Genomic DNA, 12235 nt, shown 5'->3' on the forward strand with positions numbered 1-12235 from the left:
CTGTCTACAGAAACAACTCAACTACTGAAGGAAAGAAAATTGCTTCTACAGGGCACGAAAAACAAAGAGACTCGTAAAAATATTGCAGAAATAAGTAAAAGGATCAACGAACAAATAAGAAAAGACAGAAAAGAGAATAGGGCAAACTCTTTCCAATATCATATTAAAAAAACAGGCGGAGTAAAGAAAGCGTTTAAAGAGTTAGAATCAAAGAAAGATTGGATGCCAAATATGAAGGATAAACGGGGAAAATGCTCTAGCAAAAGACTTGAAATAGTAAATATTGCTACGGATTACTACAAGGACCTGTATAAAAACAAAACTAGTAAAGCTACAGAGACTGTGATAGATGAAACACAAGATTCAGATCCTATACCACCTATCCTGGAAGAAGAAACCGAAAGAGCTATTATGACGCAGAAGTTAGGGAAAGCACCTGGCCCTGATCAAATCACCAATGAACTTCTTAGAACATTAAGTCCAGTGATCGTTCCCAAACTAACTAAACTATTTAACGAAATAATAAATACAAAAAATATCCCAGATGATTGGACAAAATCAGAGATAGTTTTATTACATAAAAAAGGAGACAAAGGAGACATTGGCAATTATAGGCCAATAAGCCTAATGTCTAATATATATAAGATCTTTTCAAAGATATTACTATCTAGATTAACTAACACCTTCGATGAAAATCAGCCGAAAGAGCAAGCGGGATTTAGGAGCAACTTTTCGACTTTAGACCATATTCACGTCCTCCGGCAGATACTTCAGAAATATAAAGAATACAATAAAATATTCTACTTGGGCTTCGTAGATTTCAACAAAGCGTTCGATTCCTTGGAATACCACTATATATGGGAATCATTAAAGAGACAAGGGGTTCATGGAAAGTATATACGCATACTCAAGAAAATTTACGGGAAAAGCACAGCAAAGATAAAACTGGAAATGAAAGGCGATGAGTACCCAATTGAAAGAGGAGTCCGTCAAGGAGACCCAATTTCGCCTAAGATATTTGCAGCTGTATTGGAAATTTGCCGTGTGATGGCGGCGACCAAGAATACCACCACCCCATCTCTTCCCGTGGGTTTCGTAAGAGGCGATTGAGGGATATATGTGAAGGATGGGCAGTAGCGTCCTCTGTAACTCTCACAACCTCTGCACCGAGACAATTACACCTAGTCTCCAGAATTAGAAGGAATACTGTAACAAACCCGGAACGGTGCCTCCGCTTAGGCTCTAGCTAGCCAGGCACCTGCGGCCAAACCGGCACCACACGTACTGACTTGTCACTCCTGTGGGTCCTGCCGGGGAGGAGGAGAGGGTGGCTTGGGTTCTGGGCAAGCCCGTGTTGCCATAAAGTCGTCTGTCCCAGGCGTAGTAGCATCCGCGGAGAGGTCACTTCGCCCGCCTGCCTCAGGTGGGAAACAACACGGAGAGTGGCAGTTACCGGTTATAAGTTCGCACAAATAGGCGTAAGTGCCAACGCCAGGGGTCACTCTCGACAGTAGGAGGATCCATCGCAGGTCCACTGATCAGTTACCGCCTGCTTTAAGTTGGGCAGCCCCCGACCACTAAGGTACTGATCCGCCTCAGCGTTAACTTGTTCCGCCTGGGTGAACGGAGCACGGGCCTGACAGCTAGACGTTGACGCTGTATATCAAATCACCTGCTCAAACATCAAAAAACAAAAAATCTAGAGCTAACCCTACATACATGCGCTTCGCGACATGGAATGTCCGCACTATGAGGACAGGCTTCCCGAACACCTGTGGAAGCTCTGATTGTGCAGAAGACCTGCGCAAAACTATTTCTATCAGCGTTGAACTTAAAAGGCTCAACATTGATATCGCGGCCTTACAGGAGACTAGAATCGAGGAAGAAGGGTCCATTCGTGAAGCCGACTACACTTTTTTCTGGAAGGGCAAGAAATCCTCGGAGACTCGTGAGCACGGCGTAGGATTCGCTGTTCGTAACCACCTACTCAATGCGCTAGAGACACCTGTGGGAGTGTCAGAGCGCATAATGGTCTTGCGTCTTAATACCAAAAGCGGCTTTGTTACTCTTATTTCCGCTTACGCACCGACGCTCAACTCAAAACCAGAGACCAAGGACCAGTTCTACGATCAACTCGAAGAAACAGTGCGCAGGGTGCACTCGACTGACAGACTGCACATTTTGGGTGACTTCAACGCCCGCGTCGGCCAGGATACATCTGCCTGGTCGGATTGCCTTGGTACTCACGGCGTTGGTAAGCAAAACGAAAATGGGCAACGATTATTGGAGTTTTGCTCTAGACACCAGTTGTGTGTTACCAATACTTTCTTCAAAGGCAAATTGATGCGGAAAGTCTCTTGGATGCACCCCCGATCAAAGCATTGGCACCAGTTGGACCTTGTCCTTACAAGGAGGAGGGATCTGCGTGAAACGCTTCACACGCGAACGTTTCACAGTGCTGATTGTGACACTGACCACAGCCTTGTTGCTGCCAGGGTCCGACTTGTCCCTAAGCGGGTCCACTCGTCTAAGCCTATGGGCCGAAAAAAGATTAATCTGGTTAAAACCCGTGATCCAGAGGTAGTGGAGTCGTTTGGGGCCATGGTCCGAGCTGAAGTTGCGGCCTGGGATGGCTCGGCGTCTCCGCGGGCTGAGTGGGAGGGGTTAAAATCACTTCTCACCGATACCGCAGGTAACGCTTTCGGGTACCAGAAATTTAAAAAACTGGACTGGTTTCTGGAAAACCAGGAACACTTGCGGCCGCTCATTGACATAAAACGCCAAGCTGCCCTAAACTTCCGTCACAACCCATGTGTCAAGACACGCGAGGACCTCAACAAGGCAAAGGCGTCAGTCCAGCGTAGCTCTCGCTTCTATGCAAACGCGTACTGGACAGAATTATGCCAAGGTATCCAAGCGTGCGCAAACACGGGAGACATTGGCGGAGTTTATGAAGGCATTAAAAGAGCTCTCGGACCCATTCCGAAGAAAACGGCACCTCTTAAAGAAGTTGACGGCTCTATTATAGCAAATAGCAGTCGTCAGATGACGAGATGGGTGGAACACTACACCGGCCTCTACTCGTGCCCTGTGGACATTAAGCCAGAAGCAGTGGATCTTGTTCCAAACCTGGCGACTCTGCACGAGTTAGATGGCGCACCCACAGTAGAGGAACTAGACCTCGCCGTCAAGCAGCTCAAGCTGGGGAAGAGTCCGGGTAAGGACGAGGTCTGCGCCGAGATTGTCAAAATCAATTGCCTCCTTCCTGTCCTCCATAACCTCCTGGCCAAATGTTGGGATGCGGGCTACGTTCCTCAGGATATGCGGGATGCCAACATCGTCACTTTGTATAAAGGTAAAGGCGATCGCGGTGACTGTAATTGTTACCGCGGAATATCTCTACTTAGCATCGTCGGTAAAGCCTTCGCAAGAGCCATCTTAGGTAAGCTGCAGAGGCTTGCCGACCGCGTATATCCTGAGGCACAATGCGGATTTCGATCCCAACGGTCAACTGTCGACATGATTTTCTCTCTTCGACAGCTACAAGAAAAGTGTAGGGAGCAGCAGACCCCCCTAGTCATCGCATTTGTTGATCTGAACAAAGCTTTTGACACCGTGAGCAGGGAGGGGTTGTACTCGATTCTTGTGAGAATCGGATGTCCTCCAAAACTCCTGAAGATTGTGCAGTCATTCCATGAGGGTATGGAGGCCACCGTGTTGCACAATGGCGATACGTCTGCGCCTTTTGCAGTGCGCAGGGGTGTTCGACAAGGTTGCGTTTTGGCACCCACTCTCTTTGGTATATTTTTTTCTGTACTTTTGAAGGTTGCTTTTGGCGAAGAGCAACAGGGCATACACCTACATACCCGTTCCGATGGTAGGTTATACAACATTTCCTTGCTCAAGTCTAAGCGTCGCAGAGAGGACCTGTTTGTAGACAGTCTTCTCTTTGCGGATGACGCTGCTTTCATCGCCCACGACCAAGCACAGCTTCAGAGCCTAATGGACAAATTTGCCAGAGCATGTGATCTCTTCTCGATGTCTATTAATGCTAAGAAGACCGTCGTATTAGCGCAGGGTTGCCCACAACCTCCAACCATCTTGCTTGGCGATGCTCCATTGGAGGTGGTTAGCAGGTTTTGCTATTTGGGTTCGCAAGTATCGAGCAATCTCTCACTTGATGCAGAAATCGACTCCCGCATCGGCAAGGCGGCCACTACGTTCGGGAGGCTTCGTGCACGAGCTTGGGAAAACAAGCATCTTACGGTAAACACGAAGATGCTTGTTTACCAAGCGTGTGTCTTGAGCACACTCCTGTACGGGGCTGAATCCTGGACGACATATTCAAAACAGGAGCGTCGACTAAATTCATTCCATATGCGCTGTCTTCGAAGCATACTGGGCATTACATGGAGGGACCGCGCGACAAACGAGTCTGTTCTGGGCGTGGCACAGCTTCCCAGCATTACGGCTACACTCAAACAGAGGCGGCTACGGTGGCTGGGACACGTGTACCGCATGGAGCAGACTCGTTTGCCTCGGCAAATTCTGCTAGGAGAGGTCGCAGACGCAAAGAGGCCCGTTGGCCGACCTATGTTGCGTTTCAAAGATTCTGCCAAGCGCGACATGGTTGCATTTAAAATCCCTAGCAACCAATGGGAGGAGCTAGCTGAAGATCGTAGTAAGTGGCGGGGCCTTGTTCATATAGGTCGAGCACTGCATGATGACGACTGGTTTCACATGCTTAAGGAAAAGCGCACGAGGCGTCTCGAGCAGGCCATCAACCCCCGACCACCTGGGGGGGAGTACACTTGTCGCGTGTGCGGCCGGGGGATCCTGTCCCGAATCGGCCTATTTAGTCACGAGCGCAAGTGTCGTCGCGATGCTACTTAGATCATCTGCAAAAGATGTCAAGGCCAATTATTATTATTATTGGAAATGATTTTCGTAAAACTGGATTGGGATAATTTCGGACTTAACGTAAACGGAGAGAAACTAAGTCATTTGAGATTCGCTGACGACTTAATACTTTTTTCTGAGTGCCCCAAGATCTTGGAAAAAATGCTACAACAATTATCAGACAAAGGTGCAAATGCAGGTCTCTCAATGAATATATCAAAAACAAAAATAATGACCAACTCTCCACAAAAAGATGTCATAAAAATTAACAATCAGCAAATAGAATATGTTAACGAATATATTTACTTGGGACAATTAATATCACCAACAGACAATATGCAAAGAGAAATTGATAGAAGAATAGCTAACACCTGGAAGAGATTTTGGTCGTTAAGCGAAATAATGAAAAACAAAGAGATGCCGATGACAGAGAAGCGCAAAGTGTTCAATACCTGTATCCTGCCATGTCTGACATACGCATGCCAAACTTGGGCCTTAACAGAGCAACAGCAAAATAAAATCAATATATGTCAGAATGGAATAGAGAGAAGTGTATTGGGCGTAAGGAGAACAGATAGAATTCAGTTGAAAAAACTAAAGAGAAAGACTAAATTCAAAAAAGTTCAAACAGTATGTAGAAAATTGAAATGGCGCTGGACGGGACATATGTTGAGGGAAAAGAGGGAAAAGTGGACTAGAATAATAACTGAATGGTACCCTAGAGGAAGCAGAAGAAGCAGAGGTAGGCAGTTTAAGAGATGGGAAGATGATTTTAAGAAAGTAGTAGGCCCAGAATGGTTACGCACGGCAAAGGATAGAAGCAAGTGGAAAGCCTTAGAGGAGGCCTTTGTCGAAAGACAAGCTGTTATGAGGGGAGGATCGACCGAATGCCAAGAAGGAGATTTAGTAATAAGTTAATTATTTTCTTACCTCTTTTGCAACTTACACTAATTGTTGTAAAATAAGTTAGAAGCAAACAGCAATAAAGGCTTATTTTATTTATTTTTTATAATCTTTATTAAAGGATCTTTAAGTATTTATTAATTTTACATCATATTTGATGAATATAAACAAACACAGTATCTAAATAAAAATAAATACCCATACACATCTTACCAATCAACGGCAACTTAAAAGCTTGGTCAAAATTGTAATGAATTTAAATGTAACAATTATCTAGACACGGGAGTGTGTCAGCCAAGTTCGCAATCTGATTTAATGGGATGGATTCTCATTTATTTTGATCCCGCGGCATTGTAATGACATTTAAATAAATCAGTAACTGTTACGAACAGATTTACTGGTTCTGATTGACATAATTAAATTTTATTTCAACTGGTGACAAACGTCAGAATAAAAGTGAGCGACAAAAACAGAATATACCTATTCTTTACCACTACCATGAGTTTACAGTGACCGTACTCGATAGCGACGGCGTAAATTATTAGTAGAGGCGCTATACAATTCTCCATACAAATAATTTACGCCGTCGCTATCGAGTACGGTCACTGTAAACTCTTGGTAGTGGTACTGATTGACGTTATTCAAAAATGGGTATTAAATGCTTTAAAGACTCCAGTCAGGTACTCAGGGTCAGGTTACTTATTCATTCGAATTCATGTTCGTTTCTATTTACAGTGCTTTCATTCTAGCACGGTGCGGGTGATACTTGATGCACCGTTTCGTTTTACTCAAAAAAGTTGCTGCGGTCTAAATATATGGAAGTATATTTCAGTTGTAGCCTGAATAAGACTGGTGTAAAATATTTGAACATAAAGAAATAAGTTATACGAAATAAATTTAACCTATCAGATTTTTATGATCAATTATATACATAATATGTATAGTATGAAATATACACATATTATGTATAGTATGAAACCTCGCTAAAACATTTGATAGTCGTAACTTTTAAATTGAGCACAGTAAAAAAGGAATTTAAAACAACACACGCACAACCTCTTTTAATTTATAGTGTATTCGATTCTACTTTCGTTTATGAAAAAACATCTTTCAGATTTTCAATTAGATATAATGAACACGCTGTATATACAATCAGCAAGAAAGCACGTACTTATTTCCCGAACCTACAGAGCACTTTAAACCATTTATAAACGTCATGATCGATCAGAATCAAGCTGACGGTAGAGCGTGTAGAACTGATGATGTACAGTCAATTACGCAGAAGCTACACACTACATATCGTCGGGATACTACAAATCCGTATAACTAGAGCATTGATTGAATAACACCGCGTATCTTCCAAATGTTGCCACTTTCCTATTTTTAGTCAAAATTATTGAAATTATAACATATCTCAAGTAAAAAAATCATCGCCTCTAAATACGCGGTATTTACCTACTTATTTATGGTAGATAAACGGACTATAGTTACTAGGTACATTAATTATTATTAAAGTTATTGCTTCAAAAAATCAGTAATCGCGTTGGACAGCCAGCTCGTTGTCAGTGTTGCTACTAAATATAGAAATTTTTTTTTGATCGTTTACAGTTGGGTTTTAATGTTGAGGTGTATGACTTGACCAATTTTCAAGGTAAGCGAGATTCGGACTAAGTTTAAATCTTATATCTGTCATGTTGCACGATAATAAGAAACATAAATATTTTTATACTCGTTCAAATTATATCTTTAAACCGAGTAGTGGATTTTTTTTAATAACACTAAAATGCAAAAATTCAGACATTTTAAATTGTCCATTAGACATTATATTAAACGACGAATGTATGTAGAAAGTCCATGCTACATTTTTTTTTAGATATACATGGAATATGCATCTGCTAAATTTGGACCTTGGTGTTTTAGGCTGAACGTTATCCATCAGTCAGTCAGTTATTTATAGCCTACCCAACGAAGACCAAAAACTGCCTCTCAGGGGAAAAAACTCGTGTAAGCGAATTTTGGCATAGTTGTAGGGAATGGTGTTTTAAACCATATACTTACTAAAAGTACCTACTGATGGGTGGGGGTAAAGCTAACGGGTGGAGGGGGATGTAAAGGTCCTTTTTTTAGTTTATTAGATTTTTTTTGCTCACCCGCGACCTTGTGATAGCTAAGTTTATGCAAGATATGCGTGTTCATGCAGTTCCTCCACCAGTTCCAGCTCTTGCATAAACTTAGCTATCATAAGGTCGCGGGTGAGAAAATAAATTCTTTTAGTTCATTGATACGGACCTCCGCAAAGTTGATTCTATAAATTATTTAACCAGTACCCTTAGTGTAAGTTTTCGGTTACAAAATACGTCTCGATCGCGTTTGCGTTAAAATCTTAATTTGTATGGAAACACGAACAGCGCCTCTAGCGGAACGTTTACGATGTTTATGTTTCCATACAAATTGAGATTTTAACGCGAACGCGATCGAGACGTATTTTGTAACCAAAAACTTACACTAAGGGCACAGGTCATCCGTCCATCTCGTTGGTGGACGTCCTACGCTGCGCTGGCTGATTCGTGGTCTCCACTCCACTTTGTGGTGGTCGTTACTTTTTTATACATTGAATAATTTGTTTCCAGGAGCCCCAACACTTAAAGCCATGGGCAGGCGTGTGGGACGCCACCAAAACACTACCTGACTGCATGCAGTGGGATCCCTTTCGGCAGACAGTTTCTGGTGAGTCACTCCATAGAAATTACGTTTCATTATTTTTAAATGAACATTGCTGGAGTTATATCAAATCTTAGTATGCATTTCGTTCATTATACAAAATGATATTAATCCATAATGAACATTGTGATAAAACTTGTTATGCCAAATAATTGTTATGTGATTTAAAACGTTATTTTTTTCAATAGTTACGCACTTTGTTGCTATGTGAAATGTTTATTATGGTATGGTTTAATAGTTGGCCGGACGAAAACAGAAACTTTTTTATACTGACTGTACAGTCACCAGCCAACACCAATATCTGACACAACAAAAGTGCATAAATAGATACGACTCGATTTGGAGTGCTGGTAGGGTTTATCAGATATTTTTGCATGCTCCGCTATGACAGATAGGTATTAATGTTAGCAGAGGCTCTATACTACGAAGTGCAAAATTCGAACCTCGTACCTTTGCCGTCCTGCTTATATTATACTATTTAATACGAGAGTGAGAGGGACGGTATACGATACGAACTTCGATTTTCGAATTTCGTAGTAGCCCTCCAGGTGACTGACACCCAACTTACTCACCTACATGGTCCCCAGGCTCAGAGAACTGTTTGTACATCAACGTGTACACGCCGAAACTAAGCGCGGGCGCGTCTCTGCCCGTCGTGGTGTTCATACACGGAGGGGCGTTCATGTACGGAGCTGGTTCCGTGTACGATGCCAGCCACCTCATGGATCGGGACGTCGTTGCTGTCACGTTTAACTACCGATTGGGACCACTGGGTAAGAAGGAGTTCAAGGGCCAGTACAGACGGACCGTATTCCAACTACAACGTAACCGCAACTGCCGACTGCCCATACATTTTTAGTTGAAGTTCGATTGCAGTCGGCACTACTTGCAGCTGGAATACAGTCCGTCTGTACTGGCCCTAAGATGTGTAGAAAGGAGTACAAGGCATTTGATTTACTGCCTATAAAATTATTTATTTTTATGCTTTTTACGCTATAATTAAACAAAGGTGTAGATTTGAGACGATAAAGTTTTATGAAACAGAGACACCGGCAGGCGCGGCTCACTCCCCGATTACGTTTTCCGCTACAAGTAGATGCCCGGCGCCACTCTGGAGTGGCCGATTCAGGGGTTGGCTCGCACTGCCACGGATCGCCCGCGTGATGCGCGCGCCCTTATTTTATTAATTTTACGCACTTGTCGCGTTATTTTATTATTTATTAACCTATTTAAGAATCCTACCAACAAAGCAACAACATTTTGCATAATGCTGCAGCATCGCACGCTAAAATGTGGTAGTAGGTAAGGAATATGACTTTACTGCTTTCTATAATGAATGTAAGAGATTAATACGCAACACGTTATTACTTAATTTATAAAACGTTGAAAACCCTTGCTGTCGTTGAAGCCGCAGGCAAACCAATGCATTTCCACCGTTATCACACAGCTTTAACGTTCAGTTTCGCTTGCGCTACAATCGAAAACCTCAGAGCGGCCATAAATCTTTAGGCATAGGCTAATAAGAAGGCGGCTTTCGTTCAGATCAAAGGAGTGGGGCTTCTGTACTTGTAGGTACTTGTACTATTATTTATTTTGTAACACTGGCCGAAAATTCAAATTCTTAGCTGTCCAGATAATGAACGACATGCGAAAATGGTAAATGAACATAACGATGATATTTCCTCAGGATTCCTCAGTACCGGAGACGAGTTCGCGCCAGGAAACGCAGGCTTGAAGGACCAAGCGTTTGCTCTGCAGTGGATCAGGAACAACATCATGATGTTCGGAGGCAACCCTGACAGCGTGACCCTCACGGGGTGCTCCGCTGGAGGAGCCAGCGTCCACTATCACTATCTCTCGCCTCTTTCTAAAGGTTAGTTTTTGGAACAGGGAAAAGCTTATAAATGTTTTAAGTTTCTTTTTTTTACTGACGGTGACTACCTGACGGTAATTAATCTGAAATCTCCGCCGCTCATAGACACAAGCGACTCCATTGGAGATACCAATGCGTTGCCGCCTTTTAAATGTACTTCGGTACTTATTGCATCCATTGTGGGGTTTTCATGTAAAAAAAGGAAAGTTTTTTTTTATCGCGCCTTGTTAGTCACCTAGGCCAGAAAGTTGCGACTATAAACGTACAGTGAAGGGCATAGATATCTATGTAGCTATATGATAGCGTCAAATATAATGTATACATCGACCTTATGGTTAGTGACATAAAGATGTATAGATACTTTTGACGTCTTGGTAACATACATATATTTATGCCCTTGACTGTACTGTGGACGAACGTGAACTGATTACGTACTTCTCATAATCGTTTTAAACTTTAGCAATTTCGCAATGTGGTCAAATTGAAGCAATAATTTGTTACATTTAAGTCCCCGTTGTAGTAATAACTATGAGGCTTTCTTCTTTCGGGAAAATTCTTTATCCTGTACGAATTTCGAAAAAATCATGGCCAAAGGTTTAACCGTGGCTGTGCCCTGTTAGTTAGACAGTCACGTTGCTCTTTAATGGGTATTGGCGCCACCTAGCATCCGCAACTTTTTTGGCTCCTTTTGGCTCTGATGCTCTGACGTTGTGAAATTTCATCGCCAAAATCAAACGTATAACATGTTAATTAATAATACAAAATAACTGTGATACCGTGATTTGGGTGGACAAAAGGTTGTGCTTGTGATTCATTTTTGGTCATTAAAATTAAATGAGGTACTTAAGCAAAATTTATTCAAAAAGTGTGTTTTATTTTCGTTATGTCAGGGTTTGTTTTCTTCATGTTTAGTTCATCTTATTGGTTTCTTTGAACAATAATAAAATAATATAATTGTTCTTATATCGCTAGTAATAAATTAAATAAATATTTTTGAGTGGTTCGATTAGGCGACCAGATGGCCCAGTGGTTAGAGAATCTGACTACGAAGCTTGAGGTCCCGGGTTCGATTCCCGTGTCGGGGCAGATATTTGTATGAAAAATACGAATGTTTGTTGTCGGGTCTTGGGTGTTTACTATGTATTTAAGTATGTATCTATCTATATAATTATATTTATCCGTTGCTTAGTACCCATAACACAAGCTTTGCTAAGCTTACTTTGTGTGTGAATTGTCCCGTAATATTTATTTGTTTATTTATTTATACTTATTTTTAGACGACCAGATGGCCTAGTGGTTAGAGAACCTGACTACGAAGCTTGAGGTCCCGGGTTCGATTCCCGTGTCGGGGCAGATATTTGTATGAAAAATACGAATGTTTGTTCTCGGGTCTTCAGTGTTTACTATGTATTTAAGTATGTATCTATCTATATAATTATATTTATCCGTTGCTTAGTACCCATAACACAAGCTTTGCTAAGCTTACTTTGAGACTAGGTCAATTGGTGTGAATTGTCTTGTAATATTTATTTATTTATTTATACTTATTTTTGCACTTGACTGTACATAGCTTCACTAAGCAACTGTCTCTAGGCCGTATTCGTTCACTTAAAGCCGCCATTGAAATTAATCACATGGAAATAGGTACATAGTTCATCGGTCGATATAGGTACCGCTAATACGCTGTGGCGTCGTTATGTCAGTGTACTATACAGGAAGACTTTTTTTCACCGCATACAAGAGTCTTCAAGCTCTACTTCACTCCTACCCATGGATCAGAATAAGGGCCCTTTAACTTTGTACTACAGTACTTTCATTCTAGCATGGTGCGGGTGACAC

The 12235-nt window shown here is 42.0% G+C and overlaps 1 protein-coding gene across 1 annotated transcript in view; it reads left to right on the forward strand.

Moving 5' to 3' along the window:
* LOC141437471 (carboxylic ester hydrolase-like) overlaps nucleotides 1-12235 on the forward strand; it is a 47543-nt gene that overhangs the window by 4099 nt on the left and 31209 nt on the right. Inside the window, exons 2-4 of the mRNA XM_074100873.1 lie at nucleotides 8433-8529; nucleotides 9111-9296; nucleotides 10211-10396. Of these exons, the coding sequence (XP_073956974.1) occupies nucleotides 8433-8529; nucleotides 9111-9296; nucleotides 10211-10396 (469 nt within the window). The remainder of the gene's footprint in view (nucleotides 1-8432; nucleotides 8530-9110; nucleotides 9297-10210; nucleotides 10397-12235) is intronic.

This window comes from Choristoneura fumiferana, chromosome 17 (genome assembly GCF_025370935.1).
Source record: "Choristoneura fumiferana chromosome 17, NRCan_CFum_1, whole genome shotgun sequence".
In the NCBI taxonomy this organism is placed as follows: Eukaryota; Metazoa; Arthropoda; class Insecta; order Lepidoptera; family Tortricidae; genus Choristoneura; species Choristoneura fumiferana.